Genomic DNA, 24,593 nt, shown 5'->3' on the forward strand with positions numbered 1-24,593 from the left:
GTAGTCGGACTCACAACCCCTGGTTTCGTAGTAAGACAGTATTGCAAAACTGTACATATGCCTCGATGCTTTCATGAAGGTAATATAGAGATCTCTATATTACTTCCATGATGCGTTTAACTATTTACTCCTCGCCAGTAGGCCTAATTACCAATAAAGGGAAGTAACGCTGTTAGTGTACGGATTTAATTCAACTAATTACTTCTCTCCCTTAGTATTCACAACGCCATTTGTAATCTTAAAAAAAGGTCACGGCCAGAGAAGGTATTTTTTTATTATCTCCAGCTTTTAAATACGTTGTATAGTTTTTTGTTAAAGACAGGTCTATTCTTAAATGTTAACATTTTTTCAGCGGGTTTTCTTTCGAAGAAATGGAAATTATCATTATTTATTTATAGGCTACTTTCGATTTCGCTGAGTTACTGACATACATTTTAGATGTTTGCTTCTTGTCTTCACTGTTATTTTTCTCATGTTATCTTACGAAAATCAAAGCTATCAAATACTAATATACTACTAGTCCAAATATTTGTACTCGAGAGTTGAATATCGTTAATGTTACGCGCATATAGCCAATCTGCGCATTTGGTAAATCGCGCAGCGCAAATAACCAATTTGTTATCTGCGCAACGATTTGTAAATCGGGCAACCTTATATATTTCTTATATGCGCAGGGTAACTGTCTTGCGCGTTTGGTAAATGAGTCTGCGCTTTTAACATATGGATGATATCTTCCGATAAAATTGAATATCATTAGAGGGTTAGACTTGTAGGCCTACATAAAACAGTTTAATTTTAAAACTGATGGTGATCAGGCACGCGTAAAGGTGTGAATTGACTGTGCTTAATTTGTAAAGAACAAGAAAAACATTTTTTTAAGTAAATGAGCGTATTTATGCGTTAATTTCAATGACATGCTCACGTCCCTGGTAGTTTATGGACTAAAAATTTCTGTTGACGACGGTATTAAGAGTCATTTGTCATAGGTGTTAAAAAACTTTAAAATGATACAAAAAATCGAAAGTATATTTCATAACACAAGTTTTTTCATTTATTCTATTTTTTTTTAACTTTTAAACGCCGTAGCCTGTGCGGGATGTCGATCCAGCGCTAATATCAAATCCTGAAATGACACCGATATTTCAAATATATATTGATTATTTCTTACAGATCGTATTGATATTTTTTAATGTTTTGTAGTACAAAAGAGTAATTTTCGCCAGAACGTGAACGAAATTTTGTTGCTGCGCAAGATGTATCCTGCGCTAATAGAAAATCTGGAAATTACTCTGATAACATGAATAACTGCCATAAACCATGCTAACTTTTACATTGTTTAACAATTACAGACTGATATTGCAAATCTAGGTTTTAAAAATGTGTCATAAATTTATTTCAACAGTAAATTCATGGGAGTCGGTCACCAGGTTTCAATATCTGCAGTATGATACAATATGCAATAAAGCTCAAACATGCGTAAAGGTGCGATTTCCTTCAGAAAGACACATCGTCCTCTCTATTCTTTTTATAACTAAAGTATTTTTATTTCATTCGATCACACGCAGTCATTTTATACCGGATATAGAACATAAAGGAGACTTACATAAAAGACTGAATTGCCACACACTTACCACAATTCACCATATCGCTTTTTTCATCATATTGAAAAAGCGCAGTTCTTTTTTACCAACGTGAGCGTATCTCTTGACATGGCCAAGATTAAAAACAAAACAAAAATAAGTAGAATTAAAAGACGATTCTTGCAGATCTTTTATACTTATATCAATTTTTAATGTTTTATAGTGAGACAGGTAGAATAACTAATAAGTTTCGTGAAAATGTGAACGAAATTTTACATTTTGTAGGTGCGCAAGATGTGAGTCCTGCGTAAATAGAACTCTGAAAATTACTCCAATAACTTGAATATCTTTTATAAACCATTTTAACTTTTACTTCGTTTTTTCGATTACAATCTAAAAATGTAGCTTTTTAAAATCTGAATATAATGTTTCATCCGTAGGCTGCGCGGGATGTTGTTCCTGCGCTAATAGCAAATTATGAACTGACGCTGATATTTCAAACATATTTCAATTCTAAAAGATATTATTTATGTAACTTCATAAAACTGTTTTGGGAGTAGAAAAAAAAATAGAAAGAAGCGTGATTTCCGTCATAACGAGAACGAAATATTACATTTATTATCTGCACAAGATGTGTTTGCCCTGCGCTAATAAAAAATCTGGAAATAATCCTGATAACTTGGATATCTTTCATAAACCATGCTAACTTTATCATTGTTTTGTGATTACAGGCTGAAATTGTAGCTTTTGCCAAATGAATATTTTGTTACATCTGTATCCTGCGCGGGATATCGGCCCTGCGCTAATAAAAAATCTGGAAATAATCCTGATAACTTGGACATCTTTCATAAACCATGCTAAATTTAATTCTGTTTTATAGTTACAGACTAAAGTTGTAGCTTTTGCAAAGACAAATGTAATTTTAATTCTGTAACCTGCGCGGTTATGACAGAAATCACTCTTTTTCTATTCATTTTTTTTACAGTATTTATTTGAAAGTTACATAAATAGTATGTTTTATGAATGAAATATATTTGAAATACAGTGTAATTTCAAACTTTGCTATTAGCGCAGGACCGACCTCCCACGCAAGTTACAGGTGTAATATTATAGATCCATTTAGAAAAATTATAGTTTAAGTTTGTAATCGTAAATCAAAGTAAAAGTTAATATGATTTATAAAAGATATTCAAGTTATCAGAGTAATTTCCAGATTTATTATTAGCGCAGACACACATCTTGCGCAGATAAAAATGTAATATTTCGTTCTCGTTATGACAGAAATCACTCTTTTTCTAATCATTTTTTTTACAGTATTCATTTGAAAGTTACATAAATAGTATGTTTTATGAATGAAATATATTTGAAATACAGTGTAATTTCAAACTTTGCTATTAGCGCAGAACCGACCTCCCACGCAAGTTACAGGTGTAACATTATAGATCCATTAAGAATTGTAAAAAAAACTATAGTTTTAGTCAGTAATCGTAAATCAAAGTAAAAGTTAATATGATTTCTAAAAGATATTCAAGTTATCAGAGTAATTTCCAGATTTATTATTAGCGCAGACACACATCTTGCGCGGATAAAAAATGTAATATTTCGTTCTCGTTATGACAGAAATCACTCTTTTTCTAATCATTCTTTTACAGTATTCATTTAAAAGTTACATAAATAGTATGTTTTATGAATGAAATATATTTGAAATACAGTGTAATTTCAAACTTTGCTATTAGCGCAGGACCGACCTCCCACGCAAGTTACAGGTGTAACATTATAGATCCGTTTAGATTTGTAAAAAAAAAACTATAGTTTTAATCTGTAATCGTAAATCTAAGTAAAAGTTAATATGATTTATAAAAGATAATTAAATTATCAGAGTAATTTCCAGATTTTCATTTAGCGCAGGGCACCGAACACATATCTTGTGCAGCTACAAAATATAAAATTTCGTTTACGTTTTGATGAAAATTAGGCCTACTCTTTATTCAATCGATTTTATACTATAAAATAATAATGATAATATAGATAAGATCTGTAAGAATTTTCTTTTAATTCTGTGACTTTTTTATTTCATTATTTATCTTAGACATGTTGAGAGATATGCTCCCGTTGAAAAAAAGAATATTATTGTGAAATTTCAAGATATTTCAATATAATAAAAACAATATTTTGCTAAGTGTGTGCTCGGGTGAAGTAGAAAATTATAAAAATATCCTAAAACATACCAGAGGACGACGTGTGCAAGCTGGAGGAAATCACACCTTCACGCATGTTTGGGTTTTATTGCATCTTGTATAAGATCGGAGGTATTGAAACCTGGTGACCGACTGCCATGAATTTACTGATGTAGAAACAAATTTAACATAATTTAAGTACCGAGATATTCAGCATTTGACATCTGTATTTATTAATAAATTGACCAACTGCATGATTTATCAAATACGAAATGCAAATTTCTGATATATAAAGTTACATTTGTTATTTGCGCTGCGCATTTGGTAAATCGCGCAGATTACGTTTATGCTGCGCAACGATTGCTAAATCGTTGCGCATATAACCAACATACAAAAATTTGTTATATGCGCTGCGCGTTTGGTAAATAGCGCAGATTGGTTATTTGCGCTCAACATTAATATTTTTTGGACTTGTCGATATTAGATTAATTTAGAGCAACCAAGTTGGTTTATGATATTTCACATTTGTCTTATGAACAGAGGTTGAGGAATCTGGGTCTTGTAACATTAGAATATAGAGGTGATCGTGCTGACGTTATACAGATATTTAAATAAGTTCATAAATTTGACGATATGAATTGGGACAGAATGTTCAAATTATCTGTGGGTGGTCTTCGAGGACATCATTTAAAATGCATGAAGAAAAAGTGCCGCCATAACATTATAGGCTTAACTCATTTAGTCAAAGATCCATTTTTTACTGGAATGCTTTAAGTACAAAAACTGTAAATGCTGAGTCAGTAAATGTGTTTAAATCGCTGCTGAACAATGATAATTGGAATGCAAAGAAATTTGTGCCAAGTTGTTACTGACTTTAGTATGACTATAAAGTGTGCACTCAGAGTTCATTAAAGAATCTTAAGTAACAATTAGTTTTGAGATTTACTCAGAAAATCGATTCTTCACAAGAGGGGCCAGGAAAACACAGCTGATATTACGGCCCGAAGATCAAGGTATCAGGGTATATCCGCCTCCGAGTACAAACCAGAAAAGGAAAAGAATGTGATAGCACTGTCCCCTTCTTTGCGTAAGTAACACCCAACAGAATCCGTTGGGCAGGAATTATGTTATAATAAAGCGACGGATCAAAAAAAAAGAAATACATACATAGAAAGCCAGTTATTTTTCCTTTCCAATGATGTATTTATTATCTAGATTCCTTAAAATAGAGAAAAGTGGAAACTTCACAGGTCGCTCAACACGACAAAAACGAAAATGTTGCAGGCTCGGTTTGATTGAGTCTGTTCATGGACGGTAGTGGAAATGCATGCTACCGTCCACGCCCTCTAGCCCCGGGTTGAGCAGAACTCAACATTTACACATGCTAAAAGTACAAAAAGCAATTTAGAGACATCCGCAGATGTATACAAAACTTTCAAACTATGGCAGTTAAAAAAATTCAGAGGTTTAAATCGCGTGTACTACATATTGGAAAATGGCCGATACAGGTAAACACATTACTACACAAAGCGTTTTCATTGGTCACGCCTCTGACCGCCATTACATGAAGACGATTGAAACGTTAGAGGTTTAAATTTTTTACAACAGAAATTCTTGATAAATATGTCCTGTTGTTATGTTTTTTATTTACTATTTATGATTTAAAACAACAGGTAAGCTGTTAGGACTAAAAAAAAATTTGTGACCACAGTTTCCACCACAGTTTTGATTGTTTCTGGTTGAGACCTCTAGATAGACAACGTAAAATATCAAAATGTAAAATCGGTCTACCCGAGGTCTCATTATTTAGACTAATATACTAATAACGGAATCTAGTCCAAATAATCACAGACACTTGGGGGTTCAGCAACCCTACCCCTCCCAATCCGCCCCAGCCAACCTTCAGCCAATATATTTTTGCCTTTTAAAACTGAGCACATGTCTCGATCATACAACAACTTCAGTTACAATTTCAGCATGTTTAAAAAAACTCCCATATGGTTAGAGACCACCAATTGTTTTCCCATAGACTTACATTGTAACATTATGGTGTGTACAGCCTTCCATACATCGAAACATGTATATCTAATTACAAGTTTTTCAAGAACTATCTTAGTTCTACCAAAATATCGGACGAAAAACATATGAATATTGATACTTTATTTAAGTAATTTTCGCGTGAATGAGATGACCCCCTGTTTACATCATTGACATGGCGGGAGAAATTCGTTTGATAAAACTTTTTTCAATACACATAAAATGTAGCAAATTTTGTCAAAAATACTATAAATGCAGTAAAAAAAATACCAATTTTGAAAAAATAATCACTTCCTGGGTTTGTTTACATGACTAACCAATCAGAACGCACAGACGTTACCTTATTCCCAGGTATACACTTACCTCATTCCCAGTAAGTTCCCTGTACTTTTTTGAATTGGTGGTCTCTGACCTATAGATGAATGTTTCGTATCACGTTTTCCAATTTTACAGTGATATTGTGAAACATGATCCTATACCAAATGTCTTACAAAGTTTCATCAAGAAATGTTCAGTTTTAAGAAAGATATGGACAGTTTACTGAGGTCACCCCCTGTCGATTTATATGCCCAGACTCGGTCCCTGTCGTCGTCAGATTGCATTTTTTCATGAAAATTTCAGTTATCTGCATTTGATTTGACTTGGAAGTTGAAATACGATTCATTCCGTAAAAAATAGAAATAAGGTCTAATAATTTTGATCATTCTCTAACATTACAGAGATAAAAATGATCCTTTTTGGCCCAAAAACTCAGATAAAAACCTGTTAAAAAAAAGAGGCCACAATTTAAAAAAATATCAAATTTCACGCTTATTTTTGCATGAAAACGTCTTTCTACATCATTTACGACAGATTTGTGGCCATTTACATTACCTGTGATGGCCTACGACGAAAGTCATGTTTTAGCTACAGACGTGATAGGAACACAGGTAAATCTGGGGGTGGGGTCTTCATACTGGTTAAAAACTCAATCGTAGTTTCCGAAATGAAAAGCTTACAAACAAACTGTGAAATCATTTGGTTAAAACTGGAATTGTTTGGATCACAACCTCTTTACTTAGCATCATACTATAGAAGCCATGAATATGATGAAAATAGCATCTTAGAATTGTACAAGTCACTACAAATGGTAAGCAAACTTAAAGGTAAAGTTTGGCTTACCGGCGACTTTAACTTCCCAAAATTAGCATGGGACGAGAGCATCCCTACAGTCAAGCCCGGTTGCTCCCTCCCCAAACTTTATGAAGACTTCATATCTTTAGTAAATGATCTCTCATTACAACAAATGGTAAATTTCCCCACAAGGTTAAATAATACTCTAGATCTGTTTTTCACATCCAACCCTACCCTTATTAAATCCGTAAAGTCAGTAGCTGGTATCTCGGATCATGATATTGTCCAAATTACCTCTGAGGTCAAACCCCGTCTTAATAAACAAAAACCTGGTATTGTACACTTATTTCGGAAAGCCAACTGGGTCAATTTCCAACAGTTTTGTAAAATCAAAGTCACCTTCTATGTTTAGTGACTTCCATTCCAAATCTATTGAAGAGCTGTGGATAGAATTTAAAGATCTTATCCATGAAGGAATAAATATTTTCATTCCCTCCAAGAGGTTGGGTTCTAAACCATCTCTTCCCTGGATCACCCAAGGCATCAAGAGACAAATCAGAAAAAGAAATAAATTGTACAAAAAAACAGAAAAACAGTTCAAATTCAAAGGTCAAACATCAGTACAAAAATTTCAGAAACCAGGTCAAAATGGAGATAAAGCAGGCCCACACAAACTACCTAGAATATGTCCTAGAAGCACACTCAGGTGATCCAAATAACCCCAAACCAGGTCAAAACTTCTCCCGTAAAAAGCTCTTCTCAACTATCAAAAATGCTAAAGAGGACACTCAAGGCATTGCCCCACTATCGGAAAATGATAACCTTATCACAGATAGCAGGGGCCAGGCAAATGTTCTCAACCGCCAATTCCAGTCCGTCTTCACTCCAATGAATCCCTTAAAACTAGGTCAGCTATGCTTAATGAAAACTAAATACCTGTTTAGCAATGCCCCAAAGCCTCAATACCCCAAAATGTCTGAAATTTCCATCAGTGTAAATGGTGTCCAAAAGCTTTTGTCCACATTACAGAGTGACAAAGCTTGCGGTCCCGATAACTTAAAACCGGTAGTCCTGAAAAACCTAAGTGTACAAATAGCCCCCCCCCCCTGGTTACCAAACTTTTCCAAAAATCTCTAGAAACAGGCACTATCCCTTCCGACTGGTCCAAGGCGAATGTCACTCCTCTCTTTAAGAAGGGTGACAAAAGCAACCCTGCTAACTATAGACCCATTTCCCTGACATGTGTTCTTTGCAAAGTTATGGAGCACATTGTCGCATCAAACATCACTAAACATTTCCAGGTTAACAACATACTTTATCACCTTCAACATAGCTTCAGGTCAAAAACGGTCATGCGAAACTCAACTGTTAGGACTTGTCGAGGACCTATCCAGGAATTTAATTCAAGGTCACCAAACAGACTTAATACTCCTCGACTTCTCAAAGGCGTTTGATAAGGTTAATCACCTAAAGTTACTATATAAGCTGCACCAACATGGCATCCAGGACTGTACACTACAGTGGGTCAAATCATTTCTCATCGGTCGCCGTCAGTCCGTCTTAGTCAATGGTGATAAGTCGGATGAGGTCCCGGTCACATCTGGTGTCCCACATGGCTCTGTCCTCGGCCCTCTTCTTCTCTTTCTGCTATACATAAACGACCTGCCTGAAAATATTGTTTCACAGGTCCGGTTATTTGCTGATGATACTGCTGTTTATATCACAGTCAACAATGTTACACAACAACAGACTCTGCAAGAGGACTTAACCAGGTTACAAAAATGGGAACACACATGGGACATGGAATTCAATCCATCCAAATGTACAGTGATTAATATTTCCAAGTCTAAACACCCTTACAAATCCACTTACACACTACATGGGCAGACACTAGAAACCGTGAGTGATGCAAAATACCTTGGTGTTAGCATCACTTCAGATCTAAACTGGAACAAACACATAAACCAGGTCACTTCAACAGCTGGTCAAACACTTAACTTCATTAAGCGCAATATTCCCTCCAAACAGCAAAATATTAGGGAATTTGCCTACAAAACCCTTGTTAGACCACAACTAGAGTACTGCAGCTCAGTGTGGAGTCCACATACACAGCTCAACATACATAAAATCGAGATGGTCCAACGCAGGGCCGCTCGATGGGTCACCAGTGACTATTCAAATTACAGCAGTGTCACACACATGTTAAAGCTATTGGGGTGGCGTTCCCATGCAAACAGAAGAAATGATGCCAGGGTACTGATGTTTTACAAGATTGTCCATGGACTGGTTGCAGTGCCAATGCCATCTTATATTTTACCTCCTACCCGGCTCACTAGACACATGCATTCCCAATCTTTCCGGCAAATTCAAACACCCTGTAATTATTACAAGTTCTCTTTCTACCCGGCTACCATCATTCTCTGGAATTCTTTGCCGGCTGACATTGCTCAAGCACCTACCCTGGACCAGTTTAGGCAAGGGGTAACCAAACTGGGCCAGGACTTCTGAGTGACCAGGCTGTTTTTAATCCTTTTACTGTACATTTCGCCTTTTTATTAGCACTATCAGCTTTTTCTCAAATTCTCACAAATACTTTATGTATTACTTTAATTCTTCTGTACATTCCTGCTTTTAAACTCTTATGCACTGACGCGCACCTGCATAAAATACTCGCAAGGGTGTCATACAGTATTTATAGATAGATAGATAGCTCTATTACATTATGGCGTGTACGGCCTTCCATACATCGTAACATGTATGCCTCTTTCTCGTAATTCCGAGCCTTCTCATTGATCCGAGCCTTTGGAAAATTTGCACTTGCAGCTAGTTCCTGTTTCTAAATTTCATGTATGTTGTGGCAAATCATATGAAACTTAAACAAAAATAAAAAGAAAAGAGTATTACTCACATTAAAATAGAAATATACACGACAGAAAATTTTGGCACAAAATTTGCTTATTTAAAATCACTGGGGTGATATATAACCTTTTTATAGAAAACGGAATCCACTTATTGCAAAACAGTTTTGTTTGCAAACACAATAATATATCTGTTCTTCATTTCAAAAAAGAACTTTTTCAAAAACAGCCTTAGATTTCGAGAGCTGGTACAAATAATCAGAAGTCTCGGTTCAACGAGAAAGTATCTGGCTGTTTCAGAGGGTGAGGGTTATCATGTGAAAGCCTGGATATTTCATTGACAACAATCCTTATAATTTTTCTTCATGGGGATTTTTTAAGTTTAGATGTTGGAGTATCAAAGTATAGCAAAAACTCTTTTGAAACTTAAAAATGTTACCGACAAGAACTGAAATACTGGTTAAGGGGCTCGGAATAACGAGAAAAGGGCATATATCTAATTACAAGTTTTTAAAGAACTATCTTAGTTCTACCAAAATATCGGACGAAAAACATATGAATAGTGATACTTTATTTAAGCAATTTTCGCGTGAATGAAATGACCCCCTGTTTACATCATTGACATGGCGGGAGAAATTCGTTTGATAAAACTTTTTTTCAATACACATAAAATGTAGCAAATTTTGTCAAAATGTATAATAAAATACTGCAAATGCAGTGAAAAAATATCAATTTAGAAAAATAATCACTTCCTGGGTTTGTTTACATGACTGACCAATCAGAACGCACAGGCGTTACCTTATTCCCAGGTATACACTTACCTCATTCCCAGTAAGTTCCCTGTACTTTTTTGAATTGGTGGTCTCTGACCATGTACTATCAAAGCTCTAACAGAACAATACAAGATAACTTACTCTGAGCGTTTCAGCACAAATAGACCATTCTTAATAGTATCTCATGAATATTGAACGAGATTCCCAGAACGAGGCTGAGATGGGTCAGTTGTAAACATTGCTGATAAGCAGAATGGCATCTGCATATAGTAATCATTGTAATCGTGATATACACCAGTTTAAACCCTAATATAATATTTTCTTCTACTGAAGATTATAATGGAACTTAAAAATTCTCTTCTAAAAACTATTTTATGAATGAATATTATAGTGAAAGTTACATACACTGTTTTACAACTAAGAAAAAATATCTACTTTTTATGCCCCCACTTTGGGGGGATGGGGGCATATAGATTTGCCCTTGTCCGTCCGTCCTTCCGAGAATGTTGTGTCGCGCCTAGCTCCAAAAGTATTTGACGTAGAGTCACAAAACTTTACAGGAATGTTGGTCAGCATGTGTAGTTGTGCACCTGGGGTTTCGCGTCCGGATTCATTCAGTCATGTAGAAGTTATGGCCCCTGACTTTGTAAAAATTGGTCATTTTAATGTTGTGTCGCGCCTAGCTACAAAAGTATATGACTTAGAGTCACAAAACTTTACAGGAATGTTGGTCAGCATGTGTAGTTGTGTACCTGGGATTTCGCGTCCGGATTCATCTAGTCATGTAGGAGTTATGGCCCCTGACTTAGTAAAAAATTGGTCATTTTAATGTTGTGTCGCGCATAGCTCCAAAAGTATTTGACCTAGAGTCACCAAAGTTTACAGAAATGTTGGTCAGCATGTACAGTTGTGCACCTGGGGTTTCGTGTCCGGATTCATTCAGTCTTGTAGGAGTTATAGCCCCTGATTTAGTTAAAAAATTTGTCATTTTAATGTTGTGTCGTGCGTAGCTCCAAAAGTATTTGACCTAGAGTCACCAAAGTTTACAGGAATGTCGGTCAGCATGTGCAGTTGTGCACCAGGGGTTTCGCATCCGGATTCATTCAGTATTATAGGAGTTATGGCCCCTGACCTGGGAAAGAATTGTCATTTTAATGTCATGTAGTGGGTGCATCTGTGTCCCATGGACACATTTCTAGTTTTCTACCTGTTTAAAACTAAATCAACAATACACATCTTATCTCTAAACAAACTGTAACTAATTGGTAGAAGTGGCCAGTTTTTAAAGTTCTTGTTATAAACAGTGATTGCTTGTACTTATAATCAGTGCTAGAAAGTTGCACTATATATTTTATTACTTAAAATGCTAGTTAGATAACACTGTTGGATGTGTGTGTTGGGAGGTGGTGGTGGAGGGGGGCTTTACATGGTAAAGTTTATTCAGACTAGTCAGATCCTTTCCTTACCTTATTATTTCAAATATCTTAAGTGACATCAACACAGGCTAGCTAATGTACCAGTAGCAGCCAAAATGTATGCTTTAAAGTCTGTGAAAACCGGGTATAAAGCCTTACGGGTTGGTTGTCAGTTTTGGGACACCCTGGTTAGATACAAGTCCAGACAGACACGTGTATGATCCGGCTAGAAATCCCTCCACTTGGAGATCAAAAGATCAAATACCTTCAAGTTAAATTCAGGGGAAAGAAATGATCATCAGGAAAAAAAAACCAGGATGGCTGGACAACGATGAAAAACAAACTCAACAATATTTACTTAACATAATTATTTATTCTTGATAGTTCAATACACTTAAAAATGTTACAAACTTTATCAAAACCGGAATAAAACTAAAACATATTTTGCCCTCAAGTTTAAGTGTACAAGTGTGCACTGAAATTTATCAACTGTTACAGAGCTGGGACACAGGCGATATCATCAGTGGTTATAAGAAAAATACTCGCCTTGAAAGGCGGAGAGAGCAAAGGCGCTGGTTCAGAATACACTGTTTTTTGTCAGGGCCGCAGGTTCGCTCCCCGCTACTCACAGGCGATCTGTTTTTCTTCTTTTTTTTCAAATGTAATATTTGTAATAATTTCATTTCTTTTCAATGATATAATCTCAAGATAAAAAAAATCATTTGAAAAAAAAGATTGCCCACAGCGGAGAGCGAACCCACAGCCCTGACAAAAACCTACAGTAATATGAACCAGCTCGGCCTTTGCAGCAGATGACGTCGATAGCAAATATTTTTATTACAACCACTGATGATATCATCTGTGTCTCGGCTCTGTCAGTGTGTACATACCACGTGGTTTGTGACGTCATTTTCGGGTATTACGGCAAGAAAATTAATAAACAAATCCGTCGATTCAGAACTTAAAAGCACTGTAAGTACTTCATTTTCTCACCGATTTGAATAATTCTTTTACGAGGCTCAAGCAAAAATAGTGGGCTATGAACGTAAGGCAATGATTTTCTGAAATTCTAAGCAGTTTTTCCAAAAGTCCGTTCCAACCCTGAAATGCTGCAAATGTTTGGAGGGTAATACGGCAAGAAAATCCTGTGTTTTACAAAAAATGCAGGAATGATTTGCTTTACATTGTTGTGCCTTTCACTGCTGTTTATTTCGGTCCCAAGAAGACCAGCGAACGACTTTACTGGAAATGAAATGGTAGGTTTCTCATTGAAAATATAGGTTTTAGGAAAATGCTAATACGGCAAGAATGATATGACGGCAAGCAGATTCATTTACACACCTATTGTCACTAACAGTAGTTGAGACTTGGTTCTCTAGAACTACTTACTTCCGTCAGCAGGTAATTTAATAGGGCCTACCTACTTAGTGCATGGTATGCTAAACTAGATGGAACCATTTATAAACATTAAAGCCCTGTTTCATTTTTGAAGTGTTGACAAAACATTTTCTTTATGCCTGAGATTTATTAGAAAGAATAATTCAGGGGTCTGTTTTCAAAATTATTGCTACCTTTTCATGCACTTTCCGTCCATAGGAAGGATGGGGGCTTTGCTGTACAAACAGTTGTACTATGTCAGCGACATAGGACTTTCATAGTCGTCTCGGGATTACCTTTTAAAACTTGAAAATACTTTTGCTTATATTGTTGGCAAGTTAAGTGATTGTATAGACATAGTCTTACATTCCATTTTACGACCATGGACATTATTCTGAAACGATATTTTGAACGATTGTAATATTGTTCATAAAAGATACTTATTGTTTGTAAAAAATAATTTTATAATATGACAACATACTTACAGGAGTCTGAAGAATGCATGTATTACTATACAATTTTGAAAATAGATAATGCAAAATCTTAAGAATATTCACATTTATTATAATGTTACGTTTAGCAAGCAGGATAAACCTTCCTTTCTTTTATATGCTCCCTTTCTATGGCATAAAGTTTAACCACTTTATGGTTTCATCTTTATATGATTGGATATATGACTCTTAATTAAGTTTCTTGATAAGCCGAAGTTATCTTCAGTAATGATTCTGCGATCCTTACCATAACTTTGATCATAACTTGGTAAACAACAGTTTCATTACATGACCTGTATTTGGAAGATATTACACCGACTCTTGATTCCGTCTGTGACAACTATGTTTTATTTACCAACAGGAACAGATCAATGTCGTACTTAAATGTGATCTTTGTCTTATGATTAACGCTTTATCCAAAGCAATAGTTCTTTATCTCACGCTCGGTCTGGTTTTTATGAGATACAAAGATGTTTTACTCCAAATCGAATTTATCACATTCTTCTAGTCGTTTTACGCGATGAAAGTGTCCAATTTTAGAAAATAGTTTAACACATTACTGTTATATAGGTTTTTTATATTGTTTTTATTTTTAAAGGTGCACCTGCATTTTACACTCTAGTATGACAAACAGGAAATACTGCACCCATATGCATAGTTTTGTTATTTACAGTTATATGGTTTAAAGCTTTGCTCTTACAATAATATATCATATACGTTCATCATAGTTTCCCCATCGTCAGTAAATGTTTTGTTTAAATAAAAAATAATTTTGAAATACAAATTTATCACAAAAGGATGCTGCACGGTTTTCATTTATGAGTTTCAATGTGCGTGATATATCGTTGCGTATATGGAAACTACAGATCTGGTTTGGTGGTCTTTTGTTGATTTTGCATTTGTTGTATTGCCAGTGCTTTGTTGGGTCTGATAAAATGAATATTTCCAATTTTACATTTTTACATTTGACGTTCATTTCGTATGAACAGCAAAGGGAAAGGTGAGAAAGTTACATCATCGCTGCTTAGGAATAACCTACCACTGTTTTTACGACGTCCGCATATGTCAGGAAGAACGTTCCTTAGACTACATCGCAGTTGTTCCGTCTGGTGAACAGAATGGCCGGGAAGTTGATTTTAATGCTCAATGCTACAAATTATAAGCAATTCATAATATTATATAGTTTACAAATGGAAAGGAAATATAATGTAATTATAAGAAATTAAACTTGCCGATCCTATTAAACTTGTCGATCCTATTCTATTGCCGATCCTATTAAATTGCCGATTCTATTCTGTCGTTCATTTCGCATGAACACCGAAAAATCATTTCATTTCTTAATTAAATTTTACTGTTATGTTTTACATTTCAAAATGTTTAATCAATTTTTAAAAATGTGTAATTATCTGCTTATACTATCATAATTTAATGCGTTATTTTTTATAATAAAAAACCTGATTGGAAACTTCTGTATGTATCAATGATGTAACAAACTTTACATTTGAACACGCTCATTGATTTCTGTGTCTGAACTCTGACGTCTTAGATCGTTTCCCAGGTTTAAGTTAAGTCTTTGTTCGCGTCATTACTCTTAAAAAGTTAAAATACGTCGTCCGAGTATTCGTCTTCAACATCAAGTTTTTTCTTATCAATGTTTGTAGATCTATCACCGAAATCTCAAAGACTTATCCTATATTAAGTTTCGATACATTATCAGGTATTGATCAGAGGCCCAACTTTCACTGGTGCTTGGTAAGGAAACATATAATGTGATCATTTAGGATATATTTTTCAACTTTTAATACTTTTTGTTCACTTTTGGCAATTTAGTTGTTAGCATTCGCGGATGCAACAGTATGGGTACATAGGGACTCAACTTTAAGATACCTCTTGAGATTATAAATAAAGTAAACATTAGGAAACTTCTCCTGAAAGCCCGAAATTATTAGATAACAAGTAATGAAACAGAAAAAAATAGATCTACTAAACGATCTTTAAGAAGCATTGAAAAAAAAAAATTCTTTCATATCACGTCATACCGAAATAAATCTTAGAAGCTAAAGAAATCTGTTAACAAGTATTTTTCAAGGGGAAATGAGTCTCAAACACAATAATCTGCGAGACTGTTCGTAAAGGAACAATAAGCGTATTCATGAATCTGCTTGCCGTCATATCATTCTTGCCGTATTAGCGTTTACCAAAGACACATTTTTTTCACAGATACCTACCATTTCATTTTAAGTAAAGTGTTTCGCGAGTCTTCATGGAACCGAAATAACCAGCGGTGAAAGGCACAACAATGTAAAGGAAAGCAATCCTGCATTATTTTGTAAAACACAGGATTTTCTTGCCGTAATACCCTCCAAGAATTTGCAGCATTTCAGGGTTGGAACGGACTTTTGCAAAAGCTGCTTAGAATTTCAGAAAATCATTGCTTTACGTTTATAGCACACTATTTTTGCTTGAGCCTCGTAAAAGAATTATTAAAATCGATGAAAAAATGAAATACTTACGGTGTTTTTAAATTCTGAATCGAAGGATTTGTTTATTAATTTTCTTGCCGTAATACCCGAAAATGACGTCACAAACCACGTGGTATGTACACACTGTCTGTTGGTTAATTTGACTGCGCAACACCTACCCAGCTTGGATCGATTCTCGTATTCCTTGGACAAGCATTGTATTGAATCGCTCGGAGTAAATTATCTTTACTTTTTATTGCATCGATAGTAAATGGAAATTTTTAAAACATTCAGAATTTGTAACAAAACATTCAATGTTTGAGATATGTGCTCGGTGTGTTTCAAGACTAAAAATATTGGCTGATATCTGGCAGGGGCAGAGAGGGGAGGGGGGCTTGACCTCCAAGTGTCTGCAAGTAATACAGACAGCATGATAACTTTTGACTGTCGCTGTCTTGGCACATCCATGAAACTTATTCTGCATATTTCTGTTAGGAAATCCCCAATGAAATCCTATTGGGAGTGTTTTCTGGTAAGAGTACACATTATTCTGATTTATATACTATAGTAAAAAAATCTCGGAAAGGTTGTTTTGATGTGGTTTTTATAACTAATTACTAAAAAAATGCCAAAACTGTCCTGTACACACTAAACCAGTGTGTATATAAACAATGGTAAGAAGAGAAAAAACAAATTGAATATTTTGATCCTTCTGGTATATAGGAAGAAACTACTAAGTTTATTTTCTTTGAATTGGAATGCAGGAAGTTTGTAAAAAATTAGCTAAGCTCTAGCTGTAGTGTGTGTTGTTCTGGTTCAGGATGACGACGAGATCAGTCGTCAAAATAAAAGCACCAGTACCTTGAAGGCATATCAATTATGTCCAAGTAATAGCCTCGTAAGACCAATTCTAGTCTTATAAAAAAGCCATAACATGTGCATTTTTTCATGTACTTTCACACTATTTATTTATGATATTTTATGTTTTCATGAGTTTTTTGTGATCGCTCGATGTCCGGCGTCTGTCTGTCGTCTGTCAACAGTTAGCTTGTGTATGCGATAGAGGCTGTATTTTTCAACTGATCTTTATGAAATTTTTTCAGAATGATAACCTTGATGAAATCTAGGCCAAGTTTGAAAATGGGTCATCTGGGGTCAAAAAATAGATCACTAGGTCAAATCAAAGCAAAACCTTGTATATGCGATAGAGGCTGTATTTTTCAATTGATCTTCATGAATTTTGTTCAGAATGATAACCTTGATGAAATCTAGGCCAAATTCAAAAATGGGTCATCTTGGATCAAAAAGTAGGTCACTAGGTCAAATCAAAGAAAAACCTTGTGTATGCGATAGAAGCTGTATTTTTCATTTGATCTTCATGAGTGATGGTCAGAATGATTACCTTGATGAAATCTAGGCCAACTTATAAAATGGGTCATCTGGGGTCAAAAACTAGGTCTCTAGGTCAGATTAAAGAAAAACCTTGTGTATGCAATAGAGGCTTTATTTTTCAACTGATCTTCATGAAATTTTGTCAGAATGATAACCTTGATGAAATCTAGGCCAAGTTCAAAAATGGGCTATCAGTGTTCAAAAACTAGGTCACTAGGTCAAATCAAAGAAAAACATTGTATTTTTCAATTAATCTTCATGAATTTTAGTCAGAATGATTACCTTGATGAAATTTAGGTCAAGTTCGAATATGGTCATCTTTGGTAAGAAACTAGGTCACTAGGTCATATCAAAGAAAAAGCTTGTGTATGCAATAGGGACTGCGTTTTACACCGAATCTTCATGAAATTTGATCAGAGTGTTTGTCTGGATAAAATCTAGGTCAAGTTTGAATATGGGTGTTTGAATACGGGTCATCTGGGGTCAAAAACTAGGTCATCCAGTCAAATTAAAGAAAACCCTTGTGTATGCAATAGGGGCTGCATATTACACTGGATATTTATAAAATTTAGTCAGAATGATTGCCTTGATGAAATCCAGGAGGATTTCCAATATGGGTCATCTGGAATCAAAAGCTAGGTCACTAGGTCAAATAAAAAACTTTGTGTATGCCATAGAGGCTGTATTTTTCAATTGATCTTCATGAATTTTGGTCAGAATGATTTCCTTGATGAAATCTAGGTCAAGCTCGATGTTGGTCATCTTGGGTCAAAAACTAGGTCACAAGGTCAAACCAAAGAAAAACCTTGTGTATGCAGTAGGGGCTGCATTTTACACCAGATCTTCCATGACATTTGATCAGAGTATTTGTTTGGATGAAGTCAAGGTTGAATTTGAATATGGGTCATCTGGGGTAAAAAAACTAGGTCACCCGGTCAAATTAAAGAAAAACCTTGTGTATGGGCTTCATTTTACACTGGATATTCATAAAATTTAGTAAGAAAGGTTGCCTTGATGAAATTTAGGCCAAGTTCAAATATAGGTCATCTGGGAAACATGTTTACACTGTTAAGATGTGTTTCTCAGGTGAGCGACCTAGGGCCATCTTGGCCCTCTTGTTTTTCATAGCATGTTATCAATCAATGTCAATATCAATATCAAACGACTTTGTTACCCATTTGAATGGGCTTTTTAGTGTGACTATAGATACATTACCTTCACCAACATGTAGTCAGTTTTTTCGCCTTACTTTCTGGACATAAACAGCCTTCATAATAAAGGTCAAGATTCAAATTTATTGAATGCACACAATGTTTTATTTTGTTCCATCATACTTCAAAACAACATTTGCATATTTTCTTCTTTTTCTGACGGTAAGGAACTTGTCCAAATAGTACTTTAAAAGTGATATTTTTAATACAGTCAGGGTAATCAAATTCTTTTATAGGGGGTCAAAATAGATTGTGAGTTGTAGGGTATTTTTGTGGTCAAAGATACAACTTATGAGAATATTTATCTGTGGTAAATCTATGTTGTAAGATATTTCTTCCTACCACTCCCACTGCAGGACTACTCACCAGTAAGTACAGTCTACTCGCCTTTATTGAACAATCACTCGCCCCATTAAAATTACATCTATCTTAATTCTTTTTAATACTGTCACTTTTATCAAAGAAGTATTATGAACTACAAGCAAAAAGCAAAATATAACACATAGTAGACAAACAATATGTTCTTGTACACTATGTTTACTTTTTGTTTCTTCCAACAACGAAGTTGTAAGCGGGGTATACTGGTTTCAGGTTGTCTGTCTGTCTGCCCATCTGTCTGTAGACATAATCTTGTGCACACCAACTCTCCTCATCCCCTTGACACAATTTAATGAAACTTCACACAAGTTATCAGTAACAACAGAAGTGCATGTGTTAGGTTCTTTTGGAAAAAGTATTTGCAGAGGAACGGGATTTGTTTTTTGTTACTATATACGAATGTACATAGTCTGCATATGCACTCTTGTGCGCACATAATCTCCCGAACATTTGCACACAATTTAATGAAACTTCACACAAGTGACCAGTAGCAACCTTAGTTGTGCATGGTGCATGTTACGTTCTTTAAGATAAATATTCTGCAGAGTTATGAGACTTTGTTTTTTGTTATTATTCTATATACATAGAGTCTACTATATACATACAGTCCACATAATTATGCAGTCTTGTGTTCGTCAAATTGCAATGTCCTGTGTCACATTCATCACCTTCAGTGATAGCTCTAGTTGTTTATTTGTATTCAGTTTGCTTAAATTTTCTTTTCACAAAAAGACGTTTTTCTTTTTCTTTCTCCCATTTATTGTCATCTCTTCCACCTGTAGCTTTCAAAAATAAACGACAAATAAATGAGGATGATAGTACCATTAACTCAGGTTAACAGAGTGCTGTTTTCAGTGTTAAGACACATGTAATTTAACCCACAGGCTCCAGACGAGAAAGAAAAAAAAACTGTGTTTTGTTTTGCTTGTTTTTGGGTTTAATGCCGTTTTTCAACAGTATTTCAGTCATGTTACGGCGGGCAGTTAACCTAACCAGTGTTCCTTGATTCTGTACCAGTATAAACCTGTTCTCCGCAGGTAACTGCCAACTTCCCCACATGAATTATCAGAGGTGGAGGACGAATGATTTCAGACACAATGTCTTTTATCAAATCTCCACGGAGAACATATGCCCCACCCGGGGATCGAACTCGCAACCCTGCGATCAGTAGACCAATGCTCTCCCTACTGAGCTAAGCGGGCGGGCTACCATAATTTTGAGAAATTGACAAGCAGTGTTATGGGTCTTGGCCTACATAGTCACCTAATGATGATAAACAAGTGTGAAAAGTTGAAAAGCTGTAGCTCTTATAGTTTTTGAGAAAAGGAGGACCTAAACAAAAATTTTAATCAACACCAACACCAATGCCGACAATAAAGTGACGATAATACCTTGTAGATTTTTAGCTCACCTGAGCACAAAGTGCTCAAGATGAGCTTTTGTGATCGCCCTGTGTCCGTCGGCGTCAACAATTTGACTATTAACACTCTAGAGGTCACAATTTTAGCCTGATCTTAATGAAACTTGGTCAGAATGTTACCCTCAATAAAATCTTGGACGAGTTCGAAATTGGGTCATCTGGGGTCAAAAACTAGGTCACCAGGTCAAATCAAAGGAAAAGCTTGTTAACACTCAAGAGGTCACATTTTTGACCCAGTCTTGATGAAACTTGGTCAGAATGTTACCCTCAATAAAATCTTGGACGAGTTCGATATTGGGTCATCTGGGGTGCAAAAAAATAGGTCACCAGGTCAAATCAAAGGAAAAGCTTGTTAACACTCTAGAGGTCACAATTTTGGCCCAATCTTAATGAAACTTGGTCAGAATGTTACCCTCAATAAAATCTTGGATGAGTTCGATATAGGATCATCTGGGTTCAAAAACTAAATCACCAGGTCAAATCAAAGGAAAAGCTTGTTAACACACTAGAGGTCAAAATTTTGACCCAATCTTAATGAAACTTGGTCAGAATGTTACTCTCAATACAATCTTTGACAAATTCGATATTGGGCCATCTGGGATCAAAAACTAGGTCACCAGGTCAAATCAAAGGAAAAGCTTTTTCACACTCCTGAGGTCACAATTTTGGCCCAATCTTAATTAAACATGGTCAGAATGTTACCCTCAATAAAATCTTGGACGAGTTTGATATTGGGTCATCTGGGGTCAAAAACTAGGTCACCAGGTCAAATCAGAGGAAAAGCATGTTAACACTGTAGAGGCCATATTTATGACTGTATCTTCATGAAACTAAGTCAGAATGTTAATCATGATGATCTCAAAGTCCAGTTTGTGTCTGGGTCATGCGGGGTCAAAAACTAGGTCACCAGGTCAAATGAAAGGATAAGCTAGTTAACACTCTAGAGGCCACATTTATGACCATGTCTTAATGAAACTTGGTCAGAATGTTAATCTTGATGATCTATAGGTCGGGTTTAAATCTGGGTTAGGTGGGGTCAGAAACTAGGTCACCGGGTCAAATCAAAGGAAAAGCTTGTTAACACTCTAGAGGCCATATTTATGACTGTATCTTCATGAAACTTAGCCAGAATGTTAATCTTGATTATTCTAATGTCAAGTTTAAATCATGGTCATGTGGGGTCAAAAACTAGGTCACGGGTCACATCAAAGGAAAAGCTTGTTAACACCCTAGATGTGGTATTTATGACCATATTCTAATGAAACTATCTTGATGATCTTTAGGTCAATAGGTCAGGTGAGCGATACGGGGCCTTCATGGCCCTCTTGTTTTAAAAAAATCAGATGATATAAAATGTATAAATCTGTCATTCATGTACATAAGTATATGTTGTATGAGTATGACACAAAAAACTTGAATTTTTTACCAGATGCTTGTTACTAGATATAACATTTTAGTTGCTTATTTAAAGCAATAGCTAATTATAGAATAGTTTTGTGAAAGATGGGCGTAGTACATCAAATTATCCTCAGAAACGGATTGTCAGGTACAGAAATGATTAACTGGTGAATCTACTGAAATAGCTAAAACAAACAATCAACCAAAAAACATAACCATCATGAGTTTGGTTTTATTTGACAATAAACATTTTAGCATTATACATGTAGTAGTATTAAAACATTGTCTCTTTTGATACAGATGTTCCGTATTGATATAACAAAAGCGAACATGACAATTCCTTCTTTATCTTTCACTTTTCCATGTTATCCATTTGATATTTTGTTTATTTTCAGCCTTGTAAAGAGTAAACTTATGAAATATGGCAAGTGGAGAAGCTGTAGATCAAAATGTTGATGAATCTTCAGACAGTATACATGACTTCCCATGTAAACCTTGCTCTGATGATGGTAAAAATATTGAGGGTGTAAACTTCTGTGCAGAATGTCAGACTTACTTCTGTCAGGCATGTATTGTTCACCACAACAAATGCTTCAAAACACACACCCTTTACAACAAGTCTGGTATAAAGTCAGGCAAGATCCAGTATCAGCAACAGTCAGGAGGACTGGCATGTGATAAACACCCAGGAAATCTCATTCAGATGTACTGTGGAGAACATGATGATGTCTGTTGTGCTGTATGTATAGCTGTTGACCATAGGTAAGAATAGAGTTGTGAAGTTATGTAGGAATATTGTTCAGCATGTGCATCTGTGTTTTGTTTTGGATTTCTCTTTGTAAGACCAGAGTTATGGGTCTTGACATAGTTTAAAATATGCAGTAAGAACGTAATAGTTTGTGTCTCATGTATCTCAAATAGTATTTGACCTATAAATATAAAACAGTGGATGGTTAGATAGCATGTGAAACTATGCTCCTGGTGTTCTGTCTAAGATTCCACTCAGCCAGACCAGTTAAGTGCTTAGAGGTTTGTGTTGCATGTATCCTAAAAATATTTCAGCTAGAGCCATGAAACCATGTACAGTAACAGGAAGTGGAGAATCAGTGTCCTATGGACACGCATCTAGTTTTCGAACTTTACTAGTGCTACATGGCTACCACCACTATTCAAGTCAAAACCATGATAGTTTTATGCAGCACAGGGCCTCCGTGGCTGAGTGGTTAAGATCTCTTGACTTCAAATCACTTGCCCTTCGTCAATGTGGGTCCGAGCCTCACACAGTGCATTGAATTCCTCATGTGAGGAAGCTATCCAGCTGGCTTATGGAAGGTCGGTGTTTCTACAAAGGTGCCCGCTCATGATGAAATCATGCATGGAGGGGCACCTAGGGTCTTCATCCACCATCAAAGCTGGATAGCAACTATATGACCTATAATTGTATTAGTGCTACATTAAACCCAACAAAATAAATTATAAATAAATTATGCAGCAAGCTAAAAATACTTTTTAAGTCTAGACATGGTACCTAAAAAATTCAAATTCATCTTTACATATTTTTTTCAGGGTGAAGTTATAGCTAAGTGCACCAGTTTACTAAATATATTTATGGTTTTCCTCCTCTCCATGTAAAAATAGAAATATTTGATATTTTAAAAATGACCTTCTCAAAATATCTGAAGTAAAATGGACAACTCTTGTATTGACCGTTTTTCAATGATTTCCCCAATTACAGGCTATATCAAAAGTCTCCACTGTGACAGCTAAATAAATTCAATCGAGTGTAGCGTAATTTCAGTCTTCTTTTAACGCTTTGGAAGAGCCTATACTGAACTTCTGTCTTTTAATAAAGTCAAAATCCAAGACTAGTCAAGGGTTAAAACTCATGAAAAAAGTCTGAGTGAAAGAGAATGACATGTCCTTTATTATAAGCTTACCAAAACCATACCAGAAATTTACTTGAAAGAAGTTATTAAAGTTTTTATAATGTAACCAATCTTAATGAAACTTGGTCAGAATGTTACCCTCAATAAAATCTTGGACGAGTTCGATATTGGGTCATCTGGGGTCAAAAACTAGGTCACCAGGTCAAATCAAAGGAAAAGCTTGTTAACACTCAAGAGGTCACATTTTTGACCCAGTCTTGATGAAACTTGGTCAGAATGTTACCCTCAATAAAATCTTGGACGAGTTCGATATTGGGTCATCTGGGGTGCAACAAAATAGGTCACCAGGTCAAATCAAAGGAAAAGCTTGTTAACACTCTAGAGATCACAATTATGGCCTAATCTTAATGAAACTTGGTCCGAATGTTTTCCTCAATAAAATCTTGGACAATTTCGATATTGGGTCATTTGGGGTCAAAAACTAGGTCACTAGGGCAAATCAAAGGAAAAGCTTCTTAACACTGTAGAGGCCACATTTTTGACTGTATCTTCATGAAACTTGGTAATCTTGATAATCTCAAGGTCCAGAATCTGGGTCATGTAGGATCACAAACTTGGTTGGTCA

General features: G+C 35.5%; 1 protein-coding gene across 2 annotated transcripts in view; it reads left to right on the forward strand.

Moving 5' to 3' along the window:
- Positions 1 to 219: 219 nt before the first annotated feature.
- The window catches only part of LOC123554016 (uncharacterized), a 28,471-nt gene continuing 4,097 nt past the window's right edge, over positions 220 to 24,593 (forward strand). The window contains exons 1-2 of one of the 2 annotated variants that reach the window (XM_045343831.2): positions 220 to 264; positions 22,478 to 22,844. In XM_045343831.2, the coding sequence (XP_045199766.2) occupies positions 22,504 to 22,844 (341 nt within the window). In that variant the 5' untranslated portion in view covers positions 220 to 264; positions 22,478 to 22,503. Of the gene's footprint in view, positions 265 to 4,290; positions 4,845 to 22,477; positions 22,845 to 24,593 lie in introns of those variants that run through there. The other variant, XM_045343832.2, reaches the window with a different exon arrangement.

This window comes from Mercenaria mercenaria, chromosome 7 (genome assembly GCF_021730395.1).
Source record: "Mercenaria mercenaria strain notata chromosome 7, MADL_Memer_1, whole genome shotgun sequence".
Lineage (NCBI taxonomy): Eukaryota > Metazoa > Mollusca > Bivalvia > Venerida > Veneridae > Mercenaria > Mercenaria mercenaria.